Raw genomic sequence first — 25081 nt, 5'->3', positions numbered from 1 at the left:
CCCGTGACTAAACCTCTTACCTGAATGTTGCAGTGAATATAGGAAAATTGACTGGGTAAATACTGTTTTGTTGAAACCCAAAATAGTAGTCAGTCAAGCAAAGAGAGATGAAAGAAAAGTAAAGGGGCTAGATAATTCACACACTGGATAATAAAATCCTGAAAAATTAGAGTTGCTTATATTTACAAATGTGATTATTTAGAGAAGTCATGGTAAAATTGTTCTCTAAAAGCTGCTCTATGTTGACAAGTAGTGACTCAGTCATTTCCCCAGCAATTAAGTCATCCTGATTTTCACTGCGGAAAGTTGTGCTACATTGGAGTTTCACCATTTATTTCACAAAAATGTTTGCAGAAAGTTACCTCAATGTGTTATGTCTCATGTTAACAATTAAACTATGTGATAGAAATCATTTTAATCAGACAAAATGTTAAGATGACTGGTTATCATTTCCTACCAACGACACTGGGTAACTTCGTATTCGATGTAGATAAGCTCTCAAAGAAATGTTGACTTGTGTCTCCATTTAAAAAGGAGTATTACTGAAAAACCTTGTTAGAGCTATAAAAATGAGTATAAAACCTCATGTAAGACACTAAAGCACCCACATATTTCATTCAAATAACTTTCCAACTCTTCAAACTTACATACCTGGAAAAATCATATTTGCATTGAATAAAATACTACGTATGTTCTTTGATCTTTTCAACTAAGTTCTTCAAAGCTCCCTGTAGCAGGGATGTGTACTATGCCTCAGTCAGGACAGGTTAATCAGTTTGCCAAAGCTCACAAAATGAATCACTGCTGGATCTCTGAAATCTTGAATTAAAACTGGAGTGACTAGTTGGACAATAAATAAATAAAAGGATGTGTGTGTATGTATATATGTAGATTTTGGAGTTTCCTTGATATCTTGACCAATAAAGAGATAATCCACCCCCCTTCTACCTGCCTGAAGAAAGGAGTAGGTATCTTTTTTCTCATGAACCCTCTCCATCTCTCCAGTACAATTAATCTATATGCCTAAAGGAGAGGAACTCAAAAGCCTTACACGAGAAATAGTGAACTTAATAGAATTACCCACATGTGGCTATTCAATTTTTCTGGTATTTCCATTGATAATCGCTCATCACTATCCGGCTTTTTCCCAACACATCTGAATCTTGTCAGCTCACCAGGACGTCATTTAATTGCTAAGAAAAAAAAAGTAATTATTAAGTAGCTAAAATTGAAACTACCCAGGAAATTGATGCTACCAAAACTAATCATTTAAGCATTGCACACGAGCTGGATGGATATTCTGAGCTTCAGCTCCTTAAAAGCCCAAAGGCAGACGTCTTTCCCTAATCTCCTAACTTTCTCAATTTAATTTGTTCTGAAGGCATTCTGGAAGCTTGAGGGCTTATTTAGGAAAACCACTAAGCGAAAAGAGGGTTGGATCCATTTGTATGTGCCGCCTTCACAGAAAACTTCTATGCAAAGTTTTATTGAGCTGTTACCAAGCACGAGACTCCTAACGGTCTTTCAACTGTTTTTCCAATAGGAACGCGGCAGCCTAACATTTTAACAAGCGAAAAATTCACTGGTACCTATCAGAGGATTGCGATGGCAGAGACGCCACCTTGCGGTCAAAAAGGCGTCCCGACCGGTTCGGTGGCCCCAAGCCTCCTAGGGCGTCCCCGAGTAGGAACATCGCGCCCTCGTCCCCAGTACCCGTTACCGCGCCCGCGCCTGGAGGCCGCGCCTACTCGGGAAGGATACGCTCCAGGTAGTAGGCGCCCTCGGCGGCCACCGCAGACGCGGTGTCCCTGGCATCCGTCAGGCCCATGCCCAACGCTTCCTCCAGAACCTGCAAGGCCGAGCTGGGCATCCCTCGTTGAGCAGCCATCAGCACAGCTTCGAACCCCCGCCCCCTGCCGCCCCTCCGCGTCTCTAAGAGCAACCTCGAAGACGCTTACAGACGACCCCACGCAGTTCTCGCGAGAGCCTGACACTCCCTCCCCCACTCCCACTAGGCCAGCTCTGGGCAGGGAAGGGCGGCCCCAGCCTTACGCGTTGGTGCCCTCTGCGCTTCCCAGGTTACCACGGCAACGTCGTTGCCTAGTTACCTTGAGAGCTCCGGACGCAGTTCCTGCAGTGGACGAGATAAGATGAAGCCAACAGTTGGCTTGGATTACACACATTTTCTAACAGGGGAACATTTTTAGTTTTGACCCTAACATTTCTTTCTCACTTCATTTTCTTCCATAAATGCCTTTCCCATTGTTTTTGCATGCCCATCAGTCCCTGGATTTTAGATGCGTGTACAGCCCTAATTGTCCCCAGGGAAAACTCCTGGAAAAAGCGGAAGATTCGCAGTGTCCTAAGGGTAAAAAATAAAAAAATAAAAAGTCCTGGAAATCAGAATTGAGAGACTAACCCATCCTCTGACACTTAGCAATAAAGAATTAGGGAGCTCAACTTAATCAAATCCATTCTTGTGCACTTTCAGAATATTTATCTAGACATCTGTCTTGACTCTGATTTCATAAACTGGGACATGGAATAGTATTTGGTGCATTGATTCTTGCCAAGGAAAAGCCACTTGCGTAAGAATTATGAGGTACAAATGACCCTAACATAATGTATAATAAAGGGTATTTGCCCAATCATGTGCAGTCCTTTTGCTATGAGAGGATCCTCCTCAGATTTATATTGCATATATATATCAGAAGTAAGCATTTGCTGGGCCCTTTGAAGATTCTTTTTCATACTACATTTCTTGATGAAAAATGTTTACCTACCTTAGAGCATTGTTCCAAGGGGTAAAACAACATAAAGAATTAAGAACTCACCAGGCACATAGTAGACACTAAAAAATGGATGTTGTTTCTATTAAATTTCATTGTGTTGTTGTTTAGAATAATCAAGGATCACAATTAGACATAATATTACATTCCTGGTATTTATTCTTTTTATAACTTACTCTTTGTCCTTGATGCCTCACATCAAACATATCCTGAGCACTCAAAATGCTACAGGACTCTGAAATTGGGGAATCCATTGCTTTTATAGAAAGTCTGCCCTTTGTTCCAAAGGGAGGCATTACCTCATCCTTCAAGGTGGTTTTCTTTAAACACAAGACTGGGAAATGGCCTGGATAAAGACAGGTCAGGGACTCGCACACCCAGCAATGCATGAAGAAGCATGAGAGAACCATGGAAGAGAGTCTCTCTGAACAATTAATGTTTATACTGATTATTTTTTCTTTTGTCTGTTACAATATCTCTTAGTTGTTTAGACATAGCATGTCATGTTCTACAAATAGGTTTAAATCCTGGCTCTTCTCTTTGACTTTAATTAACTTAAGCTCTCTGACCCTTAGTTTCCTCTTCTCTAAAACTAAGATTGTAATACATACCTACCTTACTAAAATGCAAAGAGTAAATGAAATGTGTAAAAAGCTCTTATTATCATCATGCCCAGTATATAAAACATTTTCAATAAATAATTGTTAATAAAATTGACTTAAAATATTAAGGGATATGCTGATCCCAAATTGGATGTTATATGTGTAAAGAACTAGCACACGCGTTCTGATGATTAAGTTAGTGAACTTGTTCCAACAATGTTACTAACCTTTTTGCTATCAGAGGGATTATTCATTATTAATTTGTATCAACTGGACAAACAGTTAACCAAGTTTACTGTTTGGAAGTGTTGAAAAGTCTGTGTGAAAAAGTTAGACAACCTAAACTTTTTACCAACATTCATGCCTCTTGCATCACAACAATGTACCAGCTCACACAGCACTGTCTGTGAGGGAGTTTTTAGCCAGGAAACAAATAACTGTATTGGAACAACCTCGCTACTCACCTGATCTGGCCCCCAAGGACTTCTTATTTGACCCCAAAATAAAGGAAATATTGAAAGGAAGACATTTTGATGACATTCGGGACATCAAGGGTAATACGATAACAGCTCTTATGGCCATTCCAGAAAGAGTTCCAAAATTGCTTTGAAGGGTGGCCTAGGTGCTGGCATCAGTGCATAGCTTCCCAAGGGGAGTACTTCAAAGATGACTGTAGTGATATTTAGCAATGAAGTATGTGGCACTTTTTCTAGGATGAGTTCGTGAACTTAATTGTCCGACCTTCATATAGAAACATATTTAAGACAAAACTTAAATATTTTTAGAAATACCCAGCACTCAAAAAAGAAAAATATTTTAATAGAGTCATCAAATAAATTATGGTAAGTATCCACTGCTTAAAGTAGAGAAGAAGTGGGAGATTCTTGTCAAAAGAGATAAAAAAATAAGATAAAATGTCTTGTAACTCAACATTATATCATTATTGCACTCCTCAGAAAAGTTATTTTTTTAATTCTGGAAGTCCAGTTCTCTAAGGGTTCCAAATAACCAAAGTTTTAATTCAGAATTCCCAATTTAATTATGTCTATTTCATGGATTCTAAATTTAAAAGTCACCCAAGATATTTGTGGCTTAACTACAGTTGAACACATGTCACAACCTAAGCAGCAGTACATTTTAAAAAATCAAATTAGAAACGTGTTTAATATTTTATTTTGTAAAACTTTTATATCTCTACAATGAATGGTTAATACTTTAAAGCAATTGTTTTTACAAAAAGCAAAAAAAATCTTAAATATAAACAGGACCAATAAATGCCTTCAGTTAAAAAAAATGAAATGCAAACTTTTGTAATCACTGTTAATATCTTAAAACTAGTATGTTTGCAAGGGATGAATTTAAAAATAGTCCTCTTCCATTGGAAGTTTTGTTTTGTTAATTGCCGGTTTAATTAAAAAGGGATGTGAAATCCTTACTAAGAAAAAACAAAAATTTCAAATCATAGTAATGGTTTTAGTTTCGATGCTATCCTATACTGCTACCATCCTACAGTTTTTCCTTTTTAAAAATATTTTATACACTTACTTGAAGTGAAAAACAAGAAAGTGCCTTAACATTTTGATGAATGAACAGCAAGCTGTCTACTTTACTTTTGAATATATTCCTGAAAGAGGTAAATAAAGCAAACCAATGGAGACAGGCAAAATGAAGCAGCGATCACAAATGACAACAGATTCTATTTCCTCCCAGCCTAACTGCTGCGTTTTTGTAAAAGTAAAATTATTTTTAAAAGCAAAACCAGAAAGTAATCTGACAATAGATTTATTCTTTACATTTGTAGTTTCAAAGCAGAGACTACTCATATGCAAAAATATTGTAAAGTACTCTTCAATTTTTAGAAGTTGTAAGTGTTCATTTGCTTTCAATAAAGCCCAAGCCATTTACTTATGCATCATTGTTTGAAAGTAACTATCTTTTTTCTTTCTAAACTTCACAATAAGTGTTAGCCAGTTTTAGAATTTCAGAATTCATAAAAGTAGTAGTAATTGTGATGGAAATTATCATTTTTCAACTATACAGCTATATTTTCCCTTTTATTATTATCAACCATTCAAAGTCTATGTCTCCAGTGTTCTTAGCCCATGTAGTTCAAACACTAACATTTCTCTGACCCTTAGGATCACATGACCTAACATAAATATCTCATTTTGCTTGGCTACAGTGATCAGTTCCTGAGTTGGCTATGACTTGAAAGGAACCAATGAGACTTGATGGGAATTTGTTGGGATGCTGGAAAAGAGACTCTGTTCCTTAGGACTTAACTTCTGTTGTCGTAGATACCTTGCAAAAATGAAGAAAATTTCTGTTCAAGAATTGAGTCAACATGGAGGACCTGGGTGAAAGAAAGATAAAAGCTTATTCCAGATAAAATCACTTGAACTTCGCGTGTGCGTGTGTGTGTGTGTGTGTGTGTGTGTGTGTGTGTGTGTAAAGCGGTAGATAGATTTTCTTGCTCTGTCAGCTGATAAGGCCTAGAAGTAGCAACACTGTCATAGCATCTAGCACCCAGATCTTGGTTTCTAATACGATTTTCCAATAAAAGGTATGGCCATTGGAGAAATGGCCAAATCTAGGACTGACCTGAGAACATACAAGATGAGCCTGGAGGATCGTCTGGCACCAGGAAATGAAAAAAGTGCCTCCCATCACCAAAAACTCACAATAATGGGACTTATATCAAAGAGACACAAGAGCCAACTGAAAGAGCTCCCCAAAAAAGTACAGAGCTAAACCAATTTGAGCAACAAAATTAATAAAGCAGTACTGGATCATAACCCCAAATATAAAACAAATACCTGAGTCCATACTGATATAAATAAATGATTGTATAAATTAATAAACACAGGAGAATGGACATATCTTCTGTGAAAAAGAATTCTAAATAATATATGTAGGTGCACCACATTCCAGGACTGGAGCATAACACCCCACTCCTTGTGCACTGCACATAGTGACTTCCTTCCAAAAAGTACAATATGGAAAAGGGGGAAAAAGAGTAACTTTACAGTGGAGAAATCTGACAAACACTATGTCAAAAACCCATAACCCCAGACTAATCATGAGAAACACATGAGACAAATCTTAACTAAGGGACATTCTACAATATACCTTACTGGTACTTTTCAAAGTACCAGTACATGATGACTAAATGTAATGTGGGAAAGAAAAAAAAAAATGGACATTTGGTAAAAACTACGGACATCTACATAAAGTATAGACTTTAGCTAATAGTAATGTACCAATATTGGTTCATTAGACTTGAAAAATATACTATATTAATGTTAGATGTTAATTACAGAGCAAACTGGGTGTAGTCTATGAGGACTTTCTATAATATTTTTACAAGTTACTGATAACTCTAAAACTAATCTAAAATTAAAAGTTTATGTTTTTAAAAAAATTGCTTGAATCTTGATTCAAGTATTGCCTTAAACAAAACTCATCCCTTGACCTTTCTCTTATTTGAAACTATAAATTATTTTTGCTTAAGCAAATTTCTGTTGGGCTTTCTGTCACTTGCCATTCAACAAGCCCAAGCTGATATATTGACTCTATAAATAATCTTTATTATTTTCATAATATTTGAAGATATCCTTTACTGGCAAGGGTGTTTTTCTAAAAATGTCTGACATAACGTACCTACTGCATTTAGACGTGACAGAGCTTGTCTCCCACATTAATGAAAAAATTACAGTTTGCTTTCACACATAGTAGAAAACTGAATAGGTTATTTTAGAAGTCCAGGGCACCCTCTTCTATCTTGTCCACTAGTCAGGCACTTCCTCATCTATAGATTGAGAAAAGAAAGATAAAAAGAAGCGACAAAGGAACAACAATGGCAGTGAGAGAGGAATTGTGCAGACAGCAGAGACAGATTGGAGGTAGGAATCATAGGAGGGGTAGATAGAAAAGAAAATCTGAGTTGGGACACCATCATGACAATTGCTAGCAGTGAACACTTAAGGCACTTCAGTGAACACCTAATGGCCACTTCAGGCCATGGAGGCTTGCTATGCGTTAATGAAAACCTTTCCATTGTTGTTAACCTGCTCATTCAGGGTCAGGATTAACAACAATTTTACTGAATTCTAAGCAAATAAGGATATATTTCCTTAACAATGTATTTCATTGATCCATGTCAGTAGGTAGAGATATGAATCATGTTTTTAGGGGCTATGTAGTACTCTTCTATGTTGCTATATCATAATTTGTTTAAGCAGATTTCAGGCAATTTTTCTGGTCTTATTTCAAGCCTTGGCATTCCACCCAGTCTGGGAATAAGAACAATCATCTACCCTTTTTTTCTAACCAAACTTGGGTAGAGTGGAAGGCTCAGGAATGTACCATATACTCCTAGGGAAATGTTCCTCCTCTCAGTTTCATCTCTGGAATTCCTTCGGCCAATTCATTGTTGAGTATTGTATGGAAGGTTCTCCTATGTGCATACTGAAATATTTAACATTTAAAGTTTTCATCATTAGTTTATATTTTTAAATGTTTTTAAAAATCAAATGCAATACAAAGGTTCAGAGAAAATTCTAAAAGTCTCTATTCTGGAAAAATTTCCCAGCTTGTTTTCTTATTGTTAGTATTCATAATGTACTTCTTCAAAATAACAAATAATCATTTACATTTTTAAAAGCTAATGCTTAAGTTGCAGTGATTGGTCAACTTTAATAAACAGAAGTGCTAAAATATTTGCATATTCAGCAAAGCTCTTTTTTGTGCCATTCTTTGGGAAAAATATGAAACTCCATTATTGTAATAAGGGAAGGTACGTATCTTCTCAAAATCACATTTAAATCAACTGTAATATGACTTAAGGTTAGCAAATCAATGAATGGAAATGTGACTTTTCTTGCTTCATGGTCCTTCACGTAGCCACAAGATGCAAAATGTCTGGTGTAGATCAATAGATGCAACCAAAGATGAGGATGAAGAGTCAAGGAGGAATTATGCATAGGAGCAATTATAGGCCATATCAAGGCATTTGGACCTCATCCTAAAATTAATAGGAGGACACTGAAGGATTTAAGTAAGAGAGTAACATGGCCAAATTGTTAAGCTCATAGCTTTTTAAAAAACTATTTGTAACTTTTAATTACTTATGTAATTATAAATAATGCATATATACATATACATATGTATGTGATCATCTGTGTGTTTATTCAATGCAGTCTTTTTCATTTCTTTTCTGTTTGCCTCATTCATTTCTCTCTCCTCACCGTTCATCCTTCCCTACCAGCTCACTCCGCCCAAGGTTACCCACGTTAAAAATGTACTGTCCTCCTATATTCTTCTCCATGCTCATTTGCAGTCCACCATGGCTTCTAAGCATCACTTCACATTTTTGCTGAGTGAGCCAGATTACAAGGTTTATCAATCTCCTGATACTGAGCAGATTCTCTCGTAACATGTGTAACTAAATAAGTCAAGGAGACTACAACTTGACTACCTTCCACAACTTGGCTACCTACTTGGTAACGCTTGCTCCCCAGACAGAGGGAGACTGGTTTATTTGTGTAAATAAACTTTTTTAGTGGTTGCGTTTTATTCTTTAATATACATATAATTCTCTTTATTTAATCTTCCATAATATGACACCATAAGCAATAGTAGAATAAAACTCATGTATATATAAGCTTAATTAATGGTGCCTTGATTTCTGTGGTATACGTTCTGTGACATGGTGTAAGATCTGAGTCAGAGGATATATTTATTTTTAATTAAATAGTTGTTGTCAGATTACTATCACTAAAAAACTGGAAAACCTCACAGTTATAGCTGCAATGTATAGTGTAAAGCTTTCTCTTTATTTTTTTACTCTCTGCTGGGGGTACCATGACATCTCAGTATTACATTAATTTGCATTCCCCGACAGCTAGTGAACTATAATGTCTTTTTATGTTTGTGTTGCCATTTCAATTTGCGATATTATAAAGTATATTTTATGCTTTTCCTCTTTTCTATATATTTTGTCAATTTATGAGAGTTGTTCATAAATGATTAATATTAGGCCTTACCGTACCAATTCTGTTACAAACATTTATCATCCTGTTATTAACATTATTTATAATATATTTTAAAATGAAAAAACTTTAAATTTTCTTATAATAAATTATGCCTATATTTTCTTTTACATCTTCTGGATTTACAGTATTAAGAATATTTTGTCAAACCATAGATATTTGAAACACTCCTTTAAATTTTAAAAATTCTCAAGGTTCTTTTTTTTTTTTAAATTTTTATTGGGGAACAGTGTGTTTCTCCAGGGCCCATTGGCTCCAAGTCGTTTTCCGTCAGTCTAGTTGTGGAGGGCACAGCTCAGCTCCAAGTCCAGTTGCTGTTTTCAATCTTTAGCTGCAGGGGGCACAGCCCACCATCCCATGCGGGAATTGAACCCGCAACCTTGTTGTTGATAGCTCGCTCTCTAAACGAATGAGCCATCTGGCTGCCCCCCTCAAGGTTCTATGTTTTATTTTCCATAGTTAAATACTCAGTTTATCTGGAGTTCATTTTTATGTAGGAGATAGATTCCAATTTTATTTCTTCCCAATGGATAGCCAATAATAAAAAAAACTTTAAAAAAAAATCTCCTTTCGCATTGAATATACCATCACTTTACATATTAAATTCTTATTTTTACTGAGATTTATTTGCCCTATTGATTTGTGTTTAAGTGGTTTTTTTCAGTTTTGATGTTCTGATATCAGGTACATCAAGTCCCTCTTCCTGGTCCTCTTTTATTTTAGTTCATTTGGGGCAATAAACATTAATATTATTTTATACATGTGCCCTCTTCCTAAAAAAGCACATCAGGATTCTAACTAGAACTGCATTATATATATATATATATATATATATATATATATATATATATATATATATATATATATATATATATATAAATTTTAGAAGAATTGACTTCCTCATAAGTCGTCTTCCTACTCAAGGACATATTAGGCCTTTCCATTTGTTCAATTGTGTTTTATGTCTTTCAATTACACTTTATATTTTTAATCCTGAAATATTTTAAACATACATAAAAGTATGATAAATCATTTACTATGTACCTTTTACAGAGATTAGATTCTTTCACTTGAAAAAATATTTTACATATAACAACTCCCAGTTATGAGTTACTTGATTTAAACCCCTTCATTTTGTCTCATGAAGCATTTTCTATGATTTCATTTCTTTTGACTTATTTCATAGTTATTGAATTTAATCAGAGTCCTCTAAAAATTATTTTCAGGTAAAATTCTATTTAGCTTTTTGTTCTGTTCTAACTCATTTTTGATAAATATATCTGCATTGATTGCTTCCTCTTGGTATATTGCACTATAAAACACCCAATAAATAAGAAAGAAATCCTTCAAATAAAGGATTTAATAAGTTAAGGTCTGTATTGATTCAGATTTAATTATCACATACTACCTTCCCTTCCTACAGACTCCCACTGGCCTTCTAGTCCTTACCTTTCACCATATTTTGCCTTCCTCATATGCAAATTTCAGAACGCCAAAAACTCTATACATGACTTTTTTGGTCTTGAGAAGAAAAAAAATAGAGTCAAAAATGTAGTAGTCAATACAATACATATTTATTGATTTCTTATCTGTACAGTGCTCAGTACTAAAATCAGTGATAGGAGGGGAATAGGGATTCAATTCAAGAATGACTAGCACATGGTTCCTTGTTCCACTAAGCTTACAATCTAATAGATAATTCAAATTTGGAAAATTACTCAAAAAGGAATAACTCTTCCAGCAATACATAATAGCATAAAATTGGAAAATGAGACTCAAACAAGAAGAGAGGGGGGAAATGACACAGCATTGGTTAAGAATAAAATGAAGACCACCTAGAAGGAAACAAAATCCAAAAAAATTAAGAGGAAAAGTGGACTCTATAATATATGATGGTGTGTAACCATATAGAATACATCTTGAAAGTAAGTTTTAACATTTTTCGATGTCATAGTTGAATTTCTATTTAAAACTGTAAACTGGTCATATAATTTCAAGGTACAAAGCAATCATCTTTCTTGCAAGGGGTTCTCTAAGTATAGCGCTCAAACCAGGAGCAGCAGCAGCACTTGGGAACTTCTTAGAAATTCACATTATAGAGTCCAACATAGACTTATTAAGTCAGAATCTCTAAGGTGAGGGCCGGTAATCTGTGTTTAAACAAACTCTCAAGGTGATTCTGATGAACACAAGTTTAAGAACCATTGCCCTACCACATTTTTCCTACTAGTTGTGCAACACGTGTCTTCAAGGCATCTGGCTGTAAAAGGTGCAAAAGTGTGCTTGTGAACACATGTTTGGTACAGTGCCTTGGAGTTGTCTCTGGCCACTCATTAAGTAGTTGGTGGACTCACCAGCATATGCCAGATGGCTCCTTAACTAACTTTGATCTCTGGATAATCCACCCCATCTTTTACTTCATAATCACAAGTGCTTTTTCCAGTGGATAACTATGCCCATTTTTACTTTAATTACTACCCAAAAGGGATCAGGTGACATTGCCTACAAAGCTAGACAATAATGTTCATTCCACCTCCAAAACGGTTATTATTTACACTGCCCTGGGGAGTATCTGTAAAAAAGACAAATTACACTATACATACACAATGCAGCCTTGTATCACGCTTCCTAAATAGCTGGGAACCTGAGCAAGACAAATTAGAGAACTAAAAAAACTCAAACCACCCTTTTGCTACTGAAGGGATACACATGAGTGCATAGGGAGTATTTGAATGGATTTCACCCAGGTGAAATTTGCAGATGTGTTAAATTTTCCTGCCAACCTTAAGGCAGGAAAAAAAAACTGCATATGTGAACATGTATGTGTACATATATGTGGTATCTATTAATTTTACTGATGATTAAATAAAAATATAGGCATAATGTGCTTCTTAAATGAACCATAAGCTTCATCATTTGTGCTAGAGCTCCACCTTTATCACCTGGCAGCTGAAGTGGGACAAATGCAGGTGAAGATCTGGAAACAACTTTTTGAACTGGCATTTGATGCCTGTGGAGTCATACTGCACAACAAATTGAGGGAAAACCCAAGAGCAAGAAGAGTGCAAATTCATAAACAGTGCAAATTCTGGAGCAATTGTTTACCAGCAGGGTGACACTGGAACAGTTGCTTAACTGTTGTGGGCTTTGATTACTCATCAATAAAACAAGATTATAGGGATGACTGGTTAGCTCAGTTGGTTAGAGTGTGGTGCTAATAACACCAAGATTGCTGGTTCGATCCCCACATGGGCCACTGTGAGCTGTGCCCTCCTTAAAAAAGAAAAAAAAAAGGGGGATTATAAAATAACTTATATGGAATTGTAACAGTTTCTGGAACATCATCAGAGCTCAATAAATCTTACATACTGTTATTTATTTTTATAGACTAGTCTAAGACCAGTATGGATCCTGGGTCTTAGAGCTGCCAAATTTCAACTACTGGTATAATGATAAAGCGGAGCACAGTTTCCTCTGAAGCACTCTCAGATGTCTCCCCCAGGATTTCTGTTACCCTAGCTTCTCTTTCAACTTTCTGAGGTACAGAGCAAGCAAGATGAAGAAGCCTGAGGGCACTGATTCTCAAAATCTGTTCCAGCCATCGATCAAGTAAATTTCACTAAAATGATTTCTTTATTTCTGTTTATGTCTATTTTAAAAATTGAAGATAATTCTCCCCAAGTGAGCTAAAACCTTAGTGAGAATACATGCTAACAACAAGTCATATGGGGAGGTGAGAGTCCCACAACTTCTCAAATAAATATCTCCAAATTCAGTGAAATTGACAGTGGAACAGTAAATACACCGAGTTTAACCTGGATTTCATTACAGTCAAAATAGGTGAAAACACTTGATTATCTAATCACTAAATTAGAAATGTGAATTATAATGTTGCAGTTAATCAACTCATAGTTTTGAGTTTTGAGACCGTAGGAATTATCCACTTATCTTTCTGATAGTCAAATTCTAAAAACACAATTATTTCTACTTCATTTCAATTTGATATTTAAATAAATGTATATGCACAAACAATATTTGGTAAAACAAGAACAAAATAATATTTATATAAGGAAAAGTTATAGTATGACACCATCCAAAAATAAAAATTAGTAATTGATTCTTAGAAGTTAGTATGTTGTTTCACTTATTTTAAAATATATTTGCTCTCAAACTAACAATATATCTGTAGAGCTACCGAACTGGGGCTTATAAGTTTATTATTCAGCATTTCAGAAACTATTTTATCATTGTAGAGAATTCAAAAAATAAATCAATTGCCCAAACCTTTGTTAATTGAAGTAAGTCAAAAAATAAATCAGTGTTATGTCAAGAATATATCAATTCTTTTTTTGATTGATGAATTTTTCCTTTTGACACAGCTATCATTATTGTGCTAGGAAATTTCCATTTGTAAATTCTAAAATATACTTATTCATCTCATCTATCATCTATTTGAGTGTCCAATTCTTTTCTTTACCTATTCTTTCATCTGTTTCTATATCTATCTCCATGGTGCTAAGCAGCAAAAATTTGAACACTTACTCTTTAAAAGCTTCTGATAACTTGTATAAACATCCTGATTATTTCGCATGTGTAGGATATTGCAGTTATGCTGCCCAAAATACTGAAAGCAGACAACACCTTCCTTGAAAGTTATACCTTCTAACGTGACTCCCTCCAAAGAGACTAACTACAGAAGACTATTTTGCTCTAAGGCTACAGAATCATTACAACTGAAATACAAAGTGTAATCAATCTGTATCTTACTTATAAGAAATGAAAGTTTTTTACTTAGAAGGAAAAAACATCTCTCTCAATTGAATTTACTTCCACACCAAAAACAGATTAAGTCAAAAGTATAACATTTTCCTATTTAGAAGTGACCTTTGCTCAGTGAATTACATGTAAGATCGTCCTGATGTATTTGAAATAATGAGTTTTGAAAGGAAAAGAGGAAGGTAGAAATAAAACTTGTGGGGGAACTAAAAGTAAAAGACAATGTTTAATTCTCACCAACGTGTAAATACTGTTTGTAAAATACTAAAGGGACACATATTATAAGTAAAATCTTAAATCAATGAAATTTCGTCTAAAACTGAGAGAAAGCAAACCAGGAAATATTAGAGAACATTTCAAAAAGCTAACTATTGTAAAACTCCAGGTAGCTAGAAGTCTGTATACGTTGTTATTTTAGATGATCAGATTTTACAGGCATATAATGTTTGACCTCTGTAGGTTAATAAGCAAAATTTTCATATGTTTCTAAAAAAGTATTGTACATTTCTTTGAATCCTTACGTAAAGAATTTTGCTATAACTCTAAGTTGGCTTCCAGATGGTGAAGCACAATTATTATGAACATCTGCTATTTCACTATCCATAAATCAAAGGGATGTAACACTGTCTGACCCATTTTAAATTACTCTAAACTTTATACTTTGTAGTCATATAGCTGTGTCGATAATTATGTGGTTTCCTCCTTTGTAGATAAAGTGTTCTCTCTTAATTTTTCATGCTATCAGTACGCCTACATATAGCATCACTCTAGAGATTATTTTATTTCTTCTAATCTGTAGAGGATGTGCTAGAATTGTGTGTAAAATAATAATAAACATCTTCCAAATGAAGGCCACATGAAACAAGGTATCATTAAGCTAGGTGATATTTCTTTAGCAGGAGCCTTGTTTACTTACCTGGTAGTGGGAGATATTTGGGGTAGGTAATATTTCTTGCCAGTGAATTACAAATGGGTGAGATGTTATCCTTTGAGGAGACAAGTAGTATCAGAAAATAATATATTTAGATTCAGACTCTTAGTGGAAACTAATTTATATAACACCAAAAAAAACCCTCTAAAGGATAAATTTTAAAAGTACTTATCATAGACAAAAAAAAGAAAGAATTGTATCTAAATTATGTCATCATTTGTGCACTTCTTTTTAAAAGAGATCAAGACAAAACACATAAAAAATTGTTCCAGTAATTTTTTTTTTTTACATAGGTGTTTGATCTCAACATCTTAGATTCATAGTTTTAGATATGGAAAATTTAAAGATTATTCTCTTCCTTTCTTTTATAGATGTCGCCCTGACGCATGGATCAATGAGTAAGTTAATAGTAGAGTAAAAACAACTGGAAGACAATAAACACATAACTAGGATTTTGCCATTCTTGTTAATGTATGTATTAATTAATGCTCAATAGAATAATTCTAAAATATTTCAACTGTTAATTCTTACACAAAGACCACCAAAAAAAACTGTTGATAAGCAAAACTAAGTGCATTCATTACATTTACTTATTACATTTACTATCATCTTGACAGTCTTAGTAATATTTCAAAGATAGAGTTAGGAAAGAATATTTGGAGTTTGGGAGTCTTCCTGCAAGTGGTTTAAAGTGAGTCTTTCAAGGGGAAATCTAGTTAGAACTGTACTAAGTTAATGCCCTAATAGTTTAGGATCCAAGATGAAAGTCTTAAAGTAAGTTTTAAGAAAGTAATTGATGTCCTCATAGGTGAGTTGTTTAGTTCGGTGAGCAAACTGAAATTCTGATGAGAGAACTGTTTGCCCAGATAAGCAAATTGTTTACCCAAAAAAATTGTTTTGCAAGAATCTTTTGAAGCAAACAGTAAAGATGTTTATTGGTTTTTGGAGTCTGATTTTAAATTTCCTGGCTCAAAGTAAAGTAATGTTGACACAGGTAGTCTCAGATTACGTTCTGAGGTTTGATCTGACCTCAGGAAAATCACTTAATCAGTTAATGTGTCTCAAGAGCAGAAGGAAACTCAAGCTTTGACGAGTCAATCAGAACTTCTTGAACCCTGACCAGTCAGTTATTGCCACAAAAGCGTGGCCTTACAATGGCTCCAAAACTCAGTAGCAGACAACTTATAATAAAACTTTTTTTCTTGATTACACACTTATGAGACAACTGGGGTTCCGCTGATCTAGGCTGGACACAGTTAAGCTGGACTCCAAAGTGTGGGTTGAATCCAAGTATTTTCCAGTGTCTTTCATGTTTCTTGATATGAGGCTGCACAAAACATGTTCTTCTCTTGGTAAAAAGAAATCGGAAGATGGGTAAATTCAACCACTCAGGCACATTTCAGGATTTTGTACAAATCTGTAGTGTAAGCCAAGACAGTTGTTTTCTCTTTTTTGTAAGGCAAATGCCTGACTTATGCTTTGATTGCTGAGGCATCCACTTTAAAGAGGCACTCCCTTCAAAGATGGCTATCTCAAATAAACACATTGCCAGCCATGTGACTAGATAAAGAACTAGCCCCACCCCTCATCCCCAAGCTCCTTTGTTTTAAAGAGCTTTATTGGTCCAGATAACTGAGATTTGGGTGGCCTGTTTTTTTCTCTTTCTATGCTGAGGGCATCTTGCAATCATAATAAGAACCACAAGGACCAGCCCAGCCATAACATTAGTTATCCATAGGCTGAGATATGTCACACAATAGAGACACAACATATACATAATAGCACACAACACTGTCACATCTACTAAAATCCCCATTGACCAAAGTAAAACTCAAATATGCAATGCAAATATCTATACAAAGCCTGAAAATCAAGTCAAGAAGGCCATAACAAGGATTGAAGAACTAGGACCCAATCATTCAACTTACCAAATCTTTTGAAAGACGCACTCTTAAATTTAACCTTAAATCAGCCTCAGTCAGAGATAGTCCGGCAAATTAGAAAGCCTCGGTACAGGCATAGAAAAGTACTCAAATATGATTAACATAGATAGTTTTTTGCCCACATCATTTGTACAAATCAGTTTCTAGCTTGTTAGAAATCTGATGAACTTTTTTTGGCATTGCACCAATCAAAGAAAATAGAAAATACTGAAATACTGATTTTACATGAGATTGTTTCTATGCTGACTCACTTAAATATACCAAATAAATCTATCAGCTTATAAGGAATATGTAAGAATCTTAGAGCTTCTATAATTCTATGAGATTAAATAGCATCAATGCCCCTTGATTAGTCAAGAAGCCCCAAAAGAGCTGTCACTGTTCAAGTTACACTCTTCCTCTTTCTTTCCAAGCTCTCAATTGCTATTCCTAAAACTACAATGTCCTTTTGCTCTCATGAGCACACACTATATTTTTGGTATAACTATAACAAAGCTAATGAGTACATGGTGAATCATAAACTACAAAATAACTATTTAAAATTCACATTAAAGTAATTAATAACTCATCAAAATTATCAATGCACAGTTATAGTTTGTTATTTTTATAGAAGAAAATCCTGAAGTGGTTTTGGCCGTCAGTCCAAATGTTAGCCCACATCGGATAAGGGTGTCAAATTCTTGTACCCACAGTCTACCTATAACCTGGTGATAAAACACTTTTTGACTTTCATGACAATGGCAGTAATTTATTAACCCTACTTAATGAATACATGCTGAGAATAGAGAGAACAGGCAGTATTGCTCAGACACAATCTCATATTAAGAAAACTATTCTGAAGCTAAAATTTAATTATGAAAACTTCAACAGAAGCCATTTTACCAGAATCTCCTATCATACACTTATGGAAATTACATATATTAAATGTGAAAATACAGAAGTATGGTGTCTCGCTGCTACTTTTCACCCTCTGCATACTAATGATTATTTGTTTAAAACCTTATATAATATAAAATTATAATAATACTAATAACTGGTTCGTTTGTTTAAAATTATCCACAGCTCCACCTGTATACCTGGTGGGGTACTAGGCATCAGAGATACAAAGTCAACGAAAATTCAATTTGGGGGTAATTGGAATATTGCTGCAAAAATGAACAGATATATTTATTTTATTCAACCGTAGTGTGAGCACATCCAATAAAGCTATCACTATCTGCTAGACATTGCATACTCTGTGATGAGTAAGACATACCTGCTGCCCTCTAGCCATCACTGGGAGAAGAACAATACTAGAATACACAGCAGAAAATAATTGCATGAAGAATGGTACCTGCCAAATGTTATGAGGAAATCAGAGAATGAACCTATCAGGCTTCATCAGAGATCTAACTTTTGAACTTGCCTTGAAAACTGTAAGGCTTGGGGCAAACATGAGAAAGAAAAGAAACCACTGGTGCTGCAGAAAGGCATATAAGCAAAAGTGCAAAAATAGGAAAGAAAGAATAGTAAGTCATTTGGTTGAAATATCAGATTAACAGAGAGTAGCTTAGCCCACTTGGCTGGTATAATAAACTACCATAGGCTGGGTGGTTTATAAACAACAGAAATGTATGTCTTTCCAGTCTAGAGGCTGGAAAGTCCAAGATCAAGGTGCTAGCATGGTCATGTTCTGATAAGGATGGCCTTCCTGGTTCAAAGACGGCACCCTCACTGTATACGCACATGGTGGAAGGGGCGAGGGAGCTCTCTGGGGTCTCTTTTCTAAGGCACTAATCCCATTCATGAAGATTCTACCCTCATGACTTAAGTACTTCCCAAAGGTACCACCTACGAATATCACCACCATTGGAGGTTAGGATTTCAACATATGGACATTGGAGGACATAAATATTCAGACCATTGAAGAGAGGAAGAATTGTAACGTAGTTATAATAACTGTACTCAGTATACAAGGCAATTCTCAGTTCTTGTTATATTCTTGCCACTTCCACAATCTAACCCCTTTTCTACCTACTCCTCACGGCTCCTTCTACACTCCAAGTAACAGAGTTATTTCTTTGGTGGTTTGGAGTTGTATAAGAAAATGTCCACTCACCCCAACATTCCTCTAATCCAGCCACAACGACCTTCTTTCTGTTCCTTGGACAACACCATCTCATTCTGGCCTCAAGTCATCGTGCTGCTATGCTTTCCTCCTGGAGATCTATTGCCCCAGACAAACATCTCACATGGAATTTTCTTTATACGTTCTATTTCTATTTGCAATATACATATTTATAATTTGTTTATTTTATTTTGGTTTAGTGCCCATCTTCACCACCAGAGGGACTTTATGTTGTTCAGCACTGTTGTTCCAGTGCCCAAAATAGCACCTAGCCTTCAATAAGAATTCAGTGAATGAATGAATGAATGAATGAATGAATGAATTGGTGTCTTTTATTCGCCAGTCTCTAAAAATCCCTAAGCCAGACAATAAATTTCTCAATATCATTCACAGTTTTCTCTTGAATAGTATCTTTAAAACCTAGTCACCAATCAAACTTACAAAATTTTTAAGATTTGACAGGCAAAACGAAGGCACTAGTTTTATTATTGCATGTTCATACGTAAGGTTATTACTAATCACTATGTTTCACTAAAAACAGTTGGCGATATTTTTTATTTTATCTTATTTACAGAACAGAAAACTGAAATTTGTAACAGCAAGACACCAAATGAAGATAGAGACACTCTGGCTTGCAAACATGAAGGACATTTTACTGACCTTGCGATCCCCAGCGGCCTCGTGGGACTAGGTTATGTAAGGTCTGTATTCTTGCTGACAGAAATACTTTTCCACAAAAGTTTACCTAAGCAAGTCCCTCCTTTTCCATAACACCGTAGCTCCTTAGCAACCTATATTCAGGCAGTGCCATTACCAGGTAAGGCAGAATTTGAGCTTTTAGTATTTTATGTGCTACAGAAATTAGACTATAAAAACACTAGATGCATCACAGTTTCTGTTTCATGTCTGAGTGTCATTGCAATTCCATGTCCTCCTCCATCTGTCAGGAACCTCACAACAAAATCCTAAATTACATAAATCTCACAGAGCAGCTAAGGAAAAAAGACTTACTCTCATAAACTCCAACCAGGTTATAAAAACAGAAAAATCTCCTTGAGGGAGTGTTTTGATTGAGTGAGACCACGGAAGCTGTAGGTTACAGGGAAGGGTATTCTCTAGCATCAGGGCATTTTACAAGGAGAAACAGAGAGACAGTCCATTCCAGTTATAAAAAACCTTTGCTATGCAAGTCACCTACCAAATGCAGTTTACCCTCTTTTATCTAAATATCAAGCTACACAAAATCCATTTGAACAACATGCATTCCCAATATAAAGAATTCCCTTTAAAATCTGAATATAATATGGAAATAATGATAATAATAGTACTATTAATACTGCTAGTAAAACAGAATTTTCTCTAGTTTTACAAATGAGGAAACCATGCACAGAGAAGTTAAGCACTTTGCTAAGGACACCAAGCAACCAAATGATGGTGCAGAGATTAAAACACTGACAGTGGGCTCCAAACAACTTGATGTTCCTTCTGAATTGAGGAAGAAACCTACAACCATAATGATTGGAGCCTCAATTTTCATGTGTCCTAGAGATCATCCTTATCTAATAATAACTTTGATCATTTCATGTATTGAATGATTACTGAGTACCACGCATGGTGCTAAACACTCTGTATGGTTTAGATTCATCACACCCTATAAATTAGATACTAAAGTATCCATTTACAGCAACTGAGGAATCTAAAGTATAGAGAAATTAAGTAACTTGCCCATGATATTCCTTTAAACATATGCATGCCATATGATCCAATGTACTTACTCCAGTGGAATAAAACATACAGCCATATAAGAAGATGTATATAAACGTTCGTAGCAATTTTGCTTGTGCTGCCCAAGAACTGGAAGTGACCCAAATGTCCATCAACAGATGAATGAATAAATAAATCATGGTCCAATATTCAATGAAATACGACTCAGCTATGAAAGAAATAAATAATTGATAAACCTGCAACAGCACCGATGAATCTCAAAAACATTACGTTAAGCTAAAAAAGCAAGATAGAAAAACATACATACTGTATGTTTCCATTTACAAGAAATTCTAGAACAGATCAAACTAATCAAGAGTGCTCTTAATCCAGTGGGAATGCACTACTCACCATAAACACTACAAAATACTTTTTTTCTCTATATTGTTTTGAAAGGAGGGAGTATTATTAGTTTCAAGGTGGACAAGCTAACATTAATTACGTTGATTATTGCTGGGAAATTTTCCTTGCATCTTTTAGAAAACCTGAACTCTTGATTCTCGCTGCTTGTTTCCTGTGACCCAGTATAAACCTCCTGCCTTGGTCTTCTCTCCTCTGTCTCCCCACTACCCTTCCCTGCAACAGCAGCTATGGTCAAAATGTGTTTGCTTTAAACTAATGAAGTTAATGTTTTGGGCCCCTCACTTCGGAGGCCCTGGGAGAGGCTATAGAAATTTTCACTGAAGTAAATTTTTGTAAACTTCGCAAACATGAAGATGTTTTAACTACCATCAATGAAGACATCTGTCTCTTTCCACTTTGGTGTCCTCCTTGTCATATTTCCACTAGGTTTAAGGGTATATTGCAGTGGCCAGTGGCCTTTTGTGGGTCCTGCCTAGGGTAAGGTGAGTTGAGAAAAGATTTTTGTTGGGTAAAGTGGGCTATGTTTCCATGGTGCACTGTCATTTCTGTGTATAACTGGGTTTTTGCTAGCCTCCCTGGTGCACCATCCCCCATGTGTCCCCTGTTGACTTACACAGGACCATGACAGTCATGTGAAAAGATAGAGGTTGTCTGTCTATGTGAATGTGTCCACTGTCACCAGGAACTGAAAGAACGTGTGAAGTAGAAGAAGAAAAAATATTGACATGAGTGGATCTAGAAGGTAGTCTGTGCAAGATTCTTCCAATAATCTTCTTCCAATAATCAAACCTGTAAAATTGTGAGCAATGGATTCAGTTCTCATGATTTTCTAGTCAAAACAGAAATGTCCTCCTGTCATGAATAAACGCAACAATGCCCCCACTTGTTATTGTTAATTATTATGAAACACTTCTCACATTTTATCTCCTTTTTGATAGCAGTCACATAAAACAGAATTTATTGGAATTCCTGGACAGGACTGTGGCAATACTGAAAGCAGAGAACTGTCTGTGTTCAAAATCGCATATTTATGCATTGCCATGTATTGGATCATAAGCATATCAAGTTGTGAGGCTGAAATAAACTTTTCTGAAACATCAATAACAACAAACGTCAATTTATCCATGGTAGAAAAAAATCTAACTAATCTGTTTTCTCTCTAAAAAAATAGTATTAACATCTCATTATAGGAAGAGGTTATCAAAGAATAGCTAGCCAAAAATGTAGCAGTGCAAAAGGAGTATATAATAAACAGCTAATTAATAACTATATTGTGTGTTTTTTCTGGATTTTGTGTTATTTGTGGCATTTGTCAGCTTTTCAAAATTTGTGACTTCTTATAATTTTTTCTCATCCAAAATATTTAATTTTTATGCTTAGTTTTATTTTTATAAAATTCTGTGCTCTTTTTCTTAAAGAGGGATCTCAAAATGATATAAATTTCAAGCCCTACAAAATGGTAATCAGCCCCAAAACATGTTGTAAGCCTTTACACAGAGTTCTGGAGTCTTGAGTAAAGAATCGAAATAATTCTCAAAGAGTAGAGTATATGACAGTAGGGTACAATTGTTACAGATTTGAAAAAACAAAACAAAACCAAAAAAAAACACCTATAGAGTAGTTTTTAATGAGGGTTGGGCAATTTTGCCTCGAAGGGGACATTTGGCAATGTCTGGAGATATGTTTGATTGTCATGACCAGAGGAAGCGCTAATGGCCTCTAGTAAGCAAAGGTCAACGATACTGCTACAATCAACAAGACAGTCCTCCACAACTGTCCAAATGACCTGAATTTGTCCAAAAACTATCTAGTCCCAAATGTCAAGTGGCAAGGTTGAGAAACCCTGGCCTATACTAAGAATGTCAAAGAGAAGATGATCTTGTAATTATTATATCAGTGCTGATAGCCAAAAGTAGCCATTCCGACTCGGACTAGTGTGAATCCAAATGAGATTGTGGACCAGCCCAGCTTGTAAAAGTAGATGATGTAGAACTGGGGTCATGGCAGGAGAACACCACACCAGAATTAGAAAATCGATTTCCCTGGCATTCATACCTAAAATTTTCACTAATATCCTACTGAGAGAAGATGAATAGGTAACACTGAATTCACACTGTCATCGTGCCTCTATAATTTGTTGTTATGACATCCTTATCTTTCTACCTCTTATTCCTCACCTGTAAAAAGGAAACCATTCTTCACCGCGTTGTTATAAAGATGTTTAAAATGTCTAGTGCCCCTTCCCTGTAGAGTTTATTATATTATGTTAGGACAGGGGTGGTACGTGAGGCAGGAGCCGAAGGTCTTCTTCCCATCTCACACTCCCACACAGACCTGTAACACTGAAGATGAGCACTGCTAGAGGGAGAGAGGTCAGTGGAAAAAAGAAAACAAAACAGAAAACCTAGAGCAACCTCTCACCTTAGGTTTTAAAAAGCCAGCCTCGGTGTAAAATATTTAGAAGACTGCCTACTGAGGAAGGTGTTTGTTCTGTTTTGCTTTGCTTTTTGCCTACCTGGTAGATCAGATAAGAGCTTCCAGAGAAGCAAAGGAGTCAAAGTGAGAGTCTGACACCTTGGTATGGAAAGTCCTGGATCTTGTTCTCCATTAGAGTGAGCGGGTGATGGTGCAGCAGGGGGAGATAGAGAAAAGACCTCTAATGTAGGTCAGTACCCCAAGAGGAAAGAAGAATGGTTCGCTGTCCATCGGGAACTCAAAAAGCAGTAACCTCAAACAAGCCCCTCTGCCCTGGAGTAGGAAAGCAGAGAGAGCTGCATGGTCCAGCTGGACAACCTGAGGCAGCCCCGGCAACTTTCCATCCATCACCCCACAGGAGTACATGGACGGGGCTACCCTTTCCCAGTGTCCTTGAGGAAAGTGCAAAAGTTATCAGAGAGCAAAAAGAAACTTAGTGAACGTCACACAGATATGAGGAAGGGATACTACAATTAAAAGAGGCTTGAGCCTTCTCCCTCAGTAATAAATAAGACCTGTGAAGTCTTAGCTGGTACCAAGACTATAGTGCTAAGGCACGTCTAAGCAGAGGCCTGAGAGAACGGATAGCCCTTACAGCCTTCAGTAATCTCCATGATTTAAACTCAACTTCAAACAGCCAGAGGGAGAGAGGTAAAATCCTGAATTGAACTAAGTTTAAATCTCAAATCCCTGAGAGAAATCTTGGAAATAACGGAAACTGCCTGGACGTAACTAGATCACATTTTCTAAGTTTAGTTATGTGATAGCACATAGCTCATGAACAATCATATACTATATATATATGGTTTCTATACCTCTCAACTAATCTTGATGAAGATTAGTATTGTCTTGATGAAGCCTCAAATTAAAAAAAAAAAAAAAAGCAAGCCTGCAACAAATATCTCCAGATATTTTTTAAAGAAACGCACATAAATCAGGTAGAATAGAATACTGTTTTTAGGAACTTTCTTGGTCACTAGAGAGGGTAGAAGAGAGAATCAATACACTGCTTAGAAGACAAGCTGATGTGGGTAGCCCCCAACAGATTAAACCAGGTTTAGCAGAGAGCCAGCTATCCTGTTTAAAGATTAAATACACAAATATTCGCTGAGCAACACACTGGCCTGTATAAGGCATCACCATGCTAATTATGGGACACAACGAGCAATAAGAACATTCCATGACTCCAAGGAGCACGTCAGGTCTTTTCCTGTTTTACTTGTAGTACAGCACATGTAACAAAGACTTCTACAAAGAAAAGCCATGTCTTTATGGATTCTG

General features: G+C 35.8%; 1 protein-coding gene and 1 long non-coding RNA gene across 5 annotated transcripts in view; both read right to left on the bottom strand.

Annotated features, from left to right (window-relative positions):
* SPAG16 (sperm associated antigen 16) overlaps positions 1-2087 on the bottom strand; it is a 749410-nt gene extending 747323 nt beyond the window's left edge. Inside the window, exons 1-2 of one of the 4 annotated variants that reach the window (XM_088793833.1) lie at positions 1749-1882; positions 1085-1193 (exon numbers count right to left, since the gene is read on the bottom strand). Coding sequence is in view for 3 of the 4 variants with exons in the window: in XM_074312750.2 (XP_074168851.2) it covers positions 1762-1888 (127 nt within the window). In the remaining variant the exon portion in view is untranslated. Of the gene's footprint in view, positions 1-1084; positions 1194-1748 lie in introns of all 4 variants that reach the window. The other 3 variants (XM_074312750.2, XM_074312756.2, XM_074312767.2) reach the window with 3 other exon arrangements.
* Positions 2088-10991: 8904 nt separating this feature from the next.
* The window catches only part of LOC109445061 (uncharacterized), a 46979-nt gene continuing 32889 nt past the window's right edge, over positions 10992-25081 (bottom strand). Inside the window, exon 8 of the long non-coding RNA XR_016019772.1 lies at positions 10992-16496. This is a non-coding gene — a long non-coding RNA (uncharacterized LOC109445061). The remainder of the gene's footprint in view (positions 16497-25081) is intronic.

Source organism: Rhinolophus sinicus, chromosome 17 (assembly GCF_057876585.1).
Source record: "Rhinolophus sinicus isolate RSI-liver-muscle chromosome 17, RSI-T2T, whole genome shotgun sequence".
Lineage (NCBI taxonomy): Eukaryota > Metazoa > Chordata > Mammalia > Chiroptera > Rhinolophidae > Rhinolophus > Rhinolophus sinicus.
The sequence above is the reverse complement of the archived record's forward strand: the minus strand, read 5'-3'. Positions and strand labels throughout refer to the sequence as shown.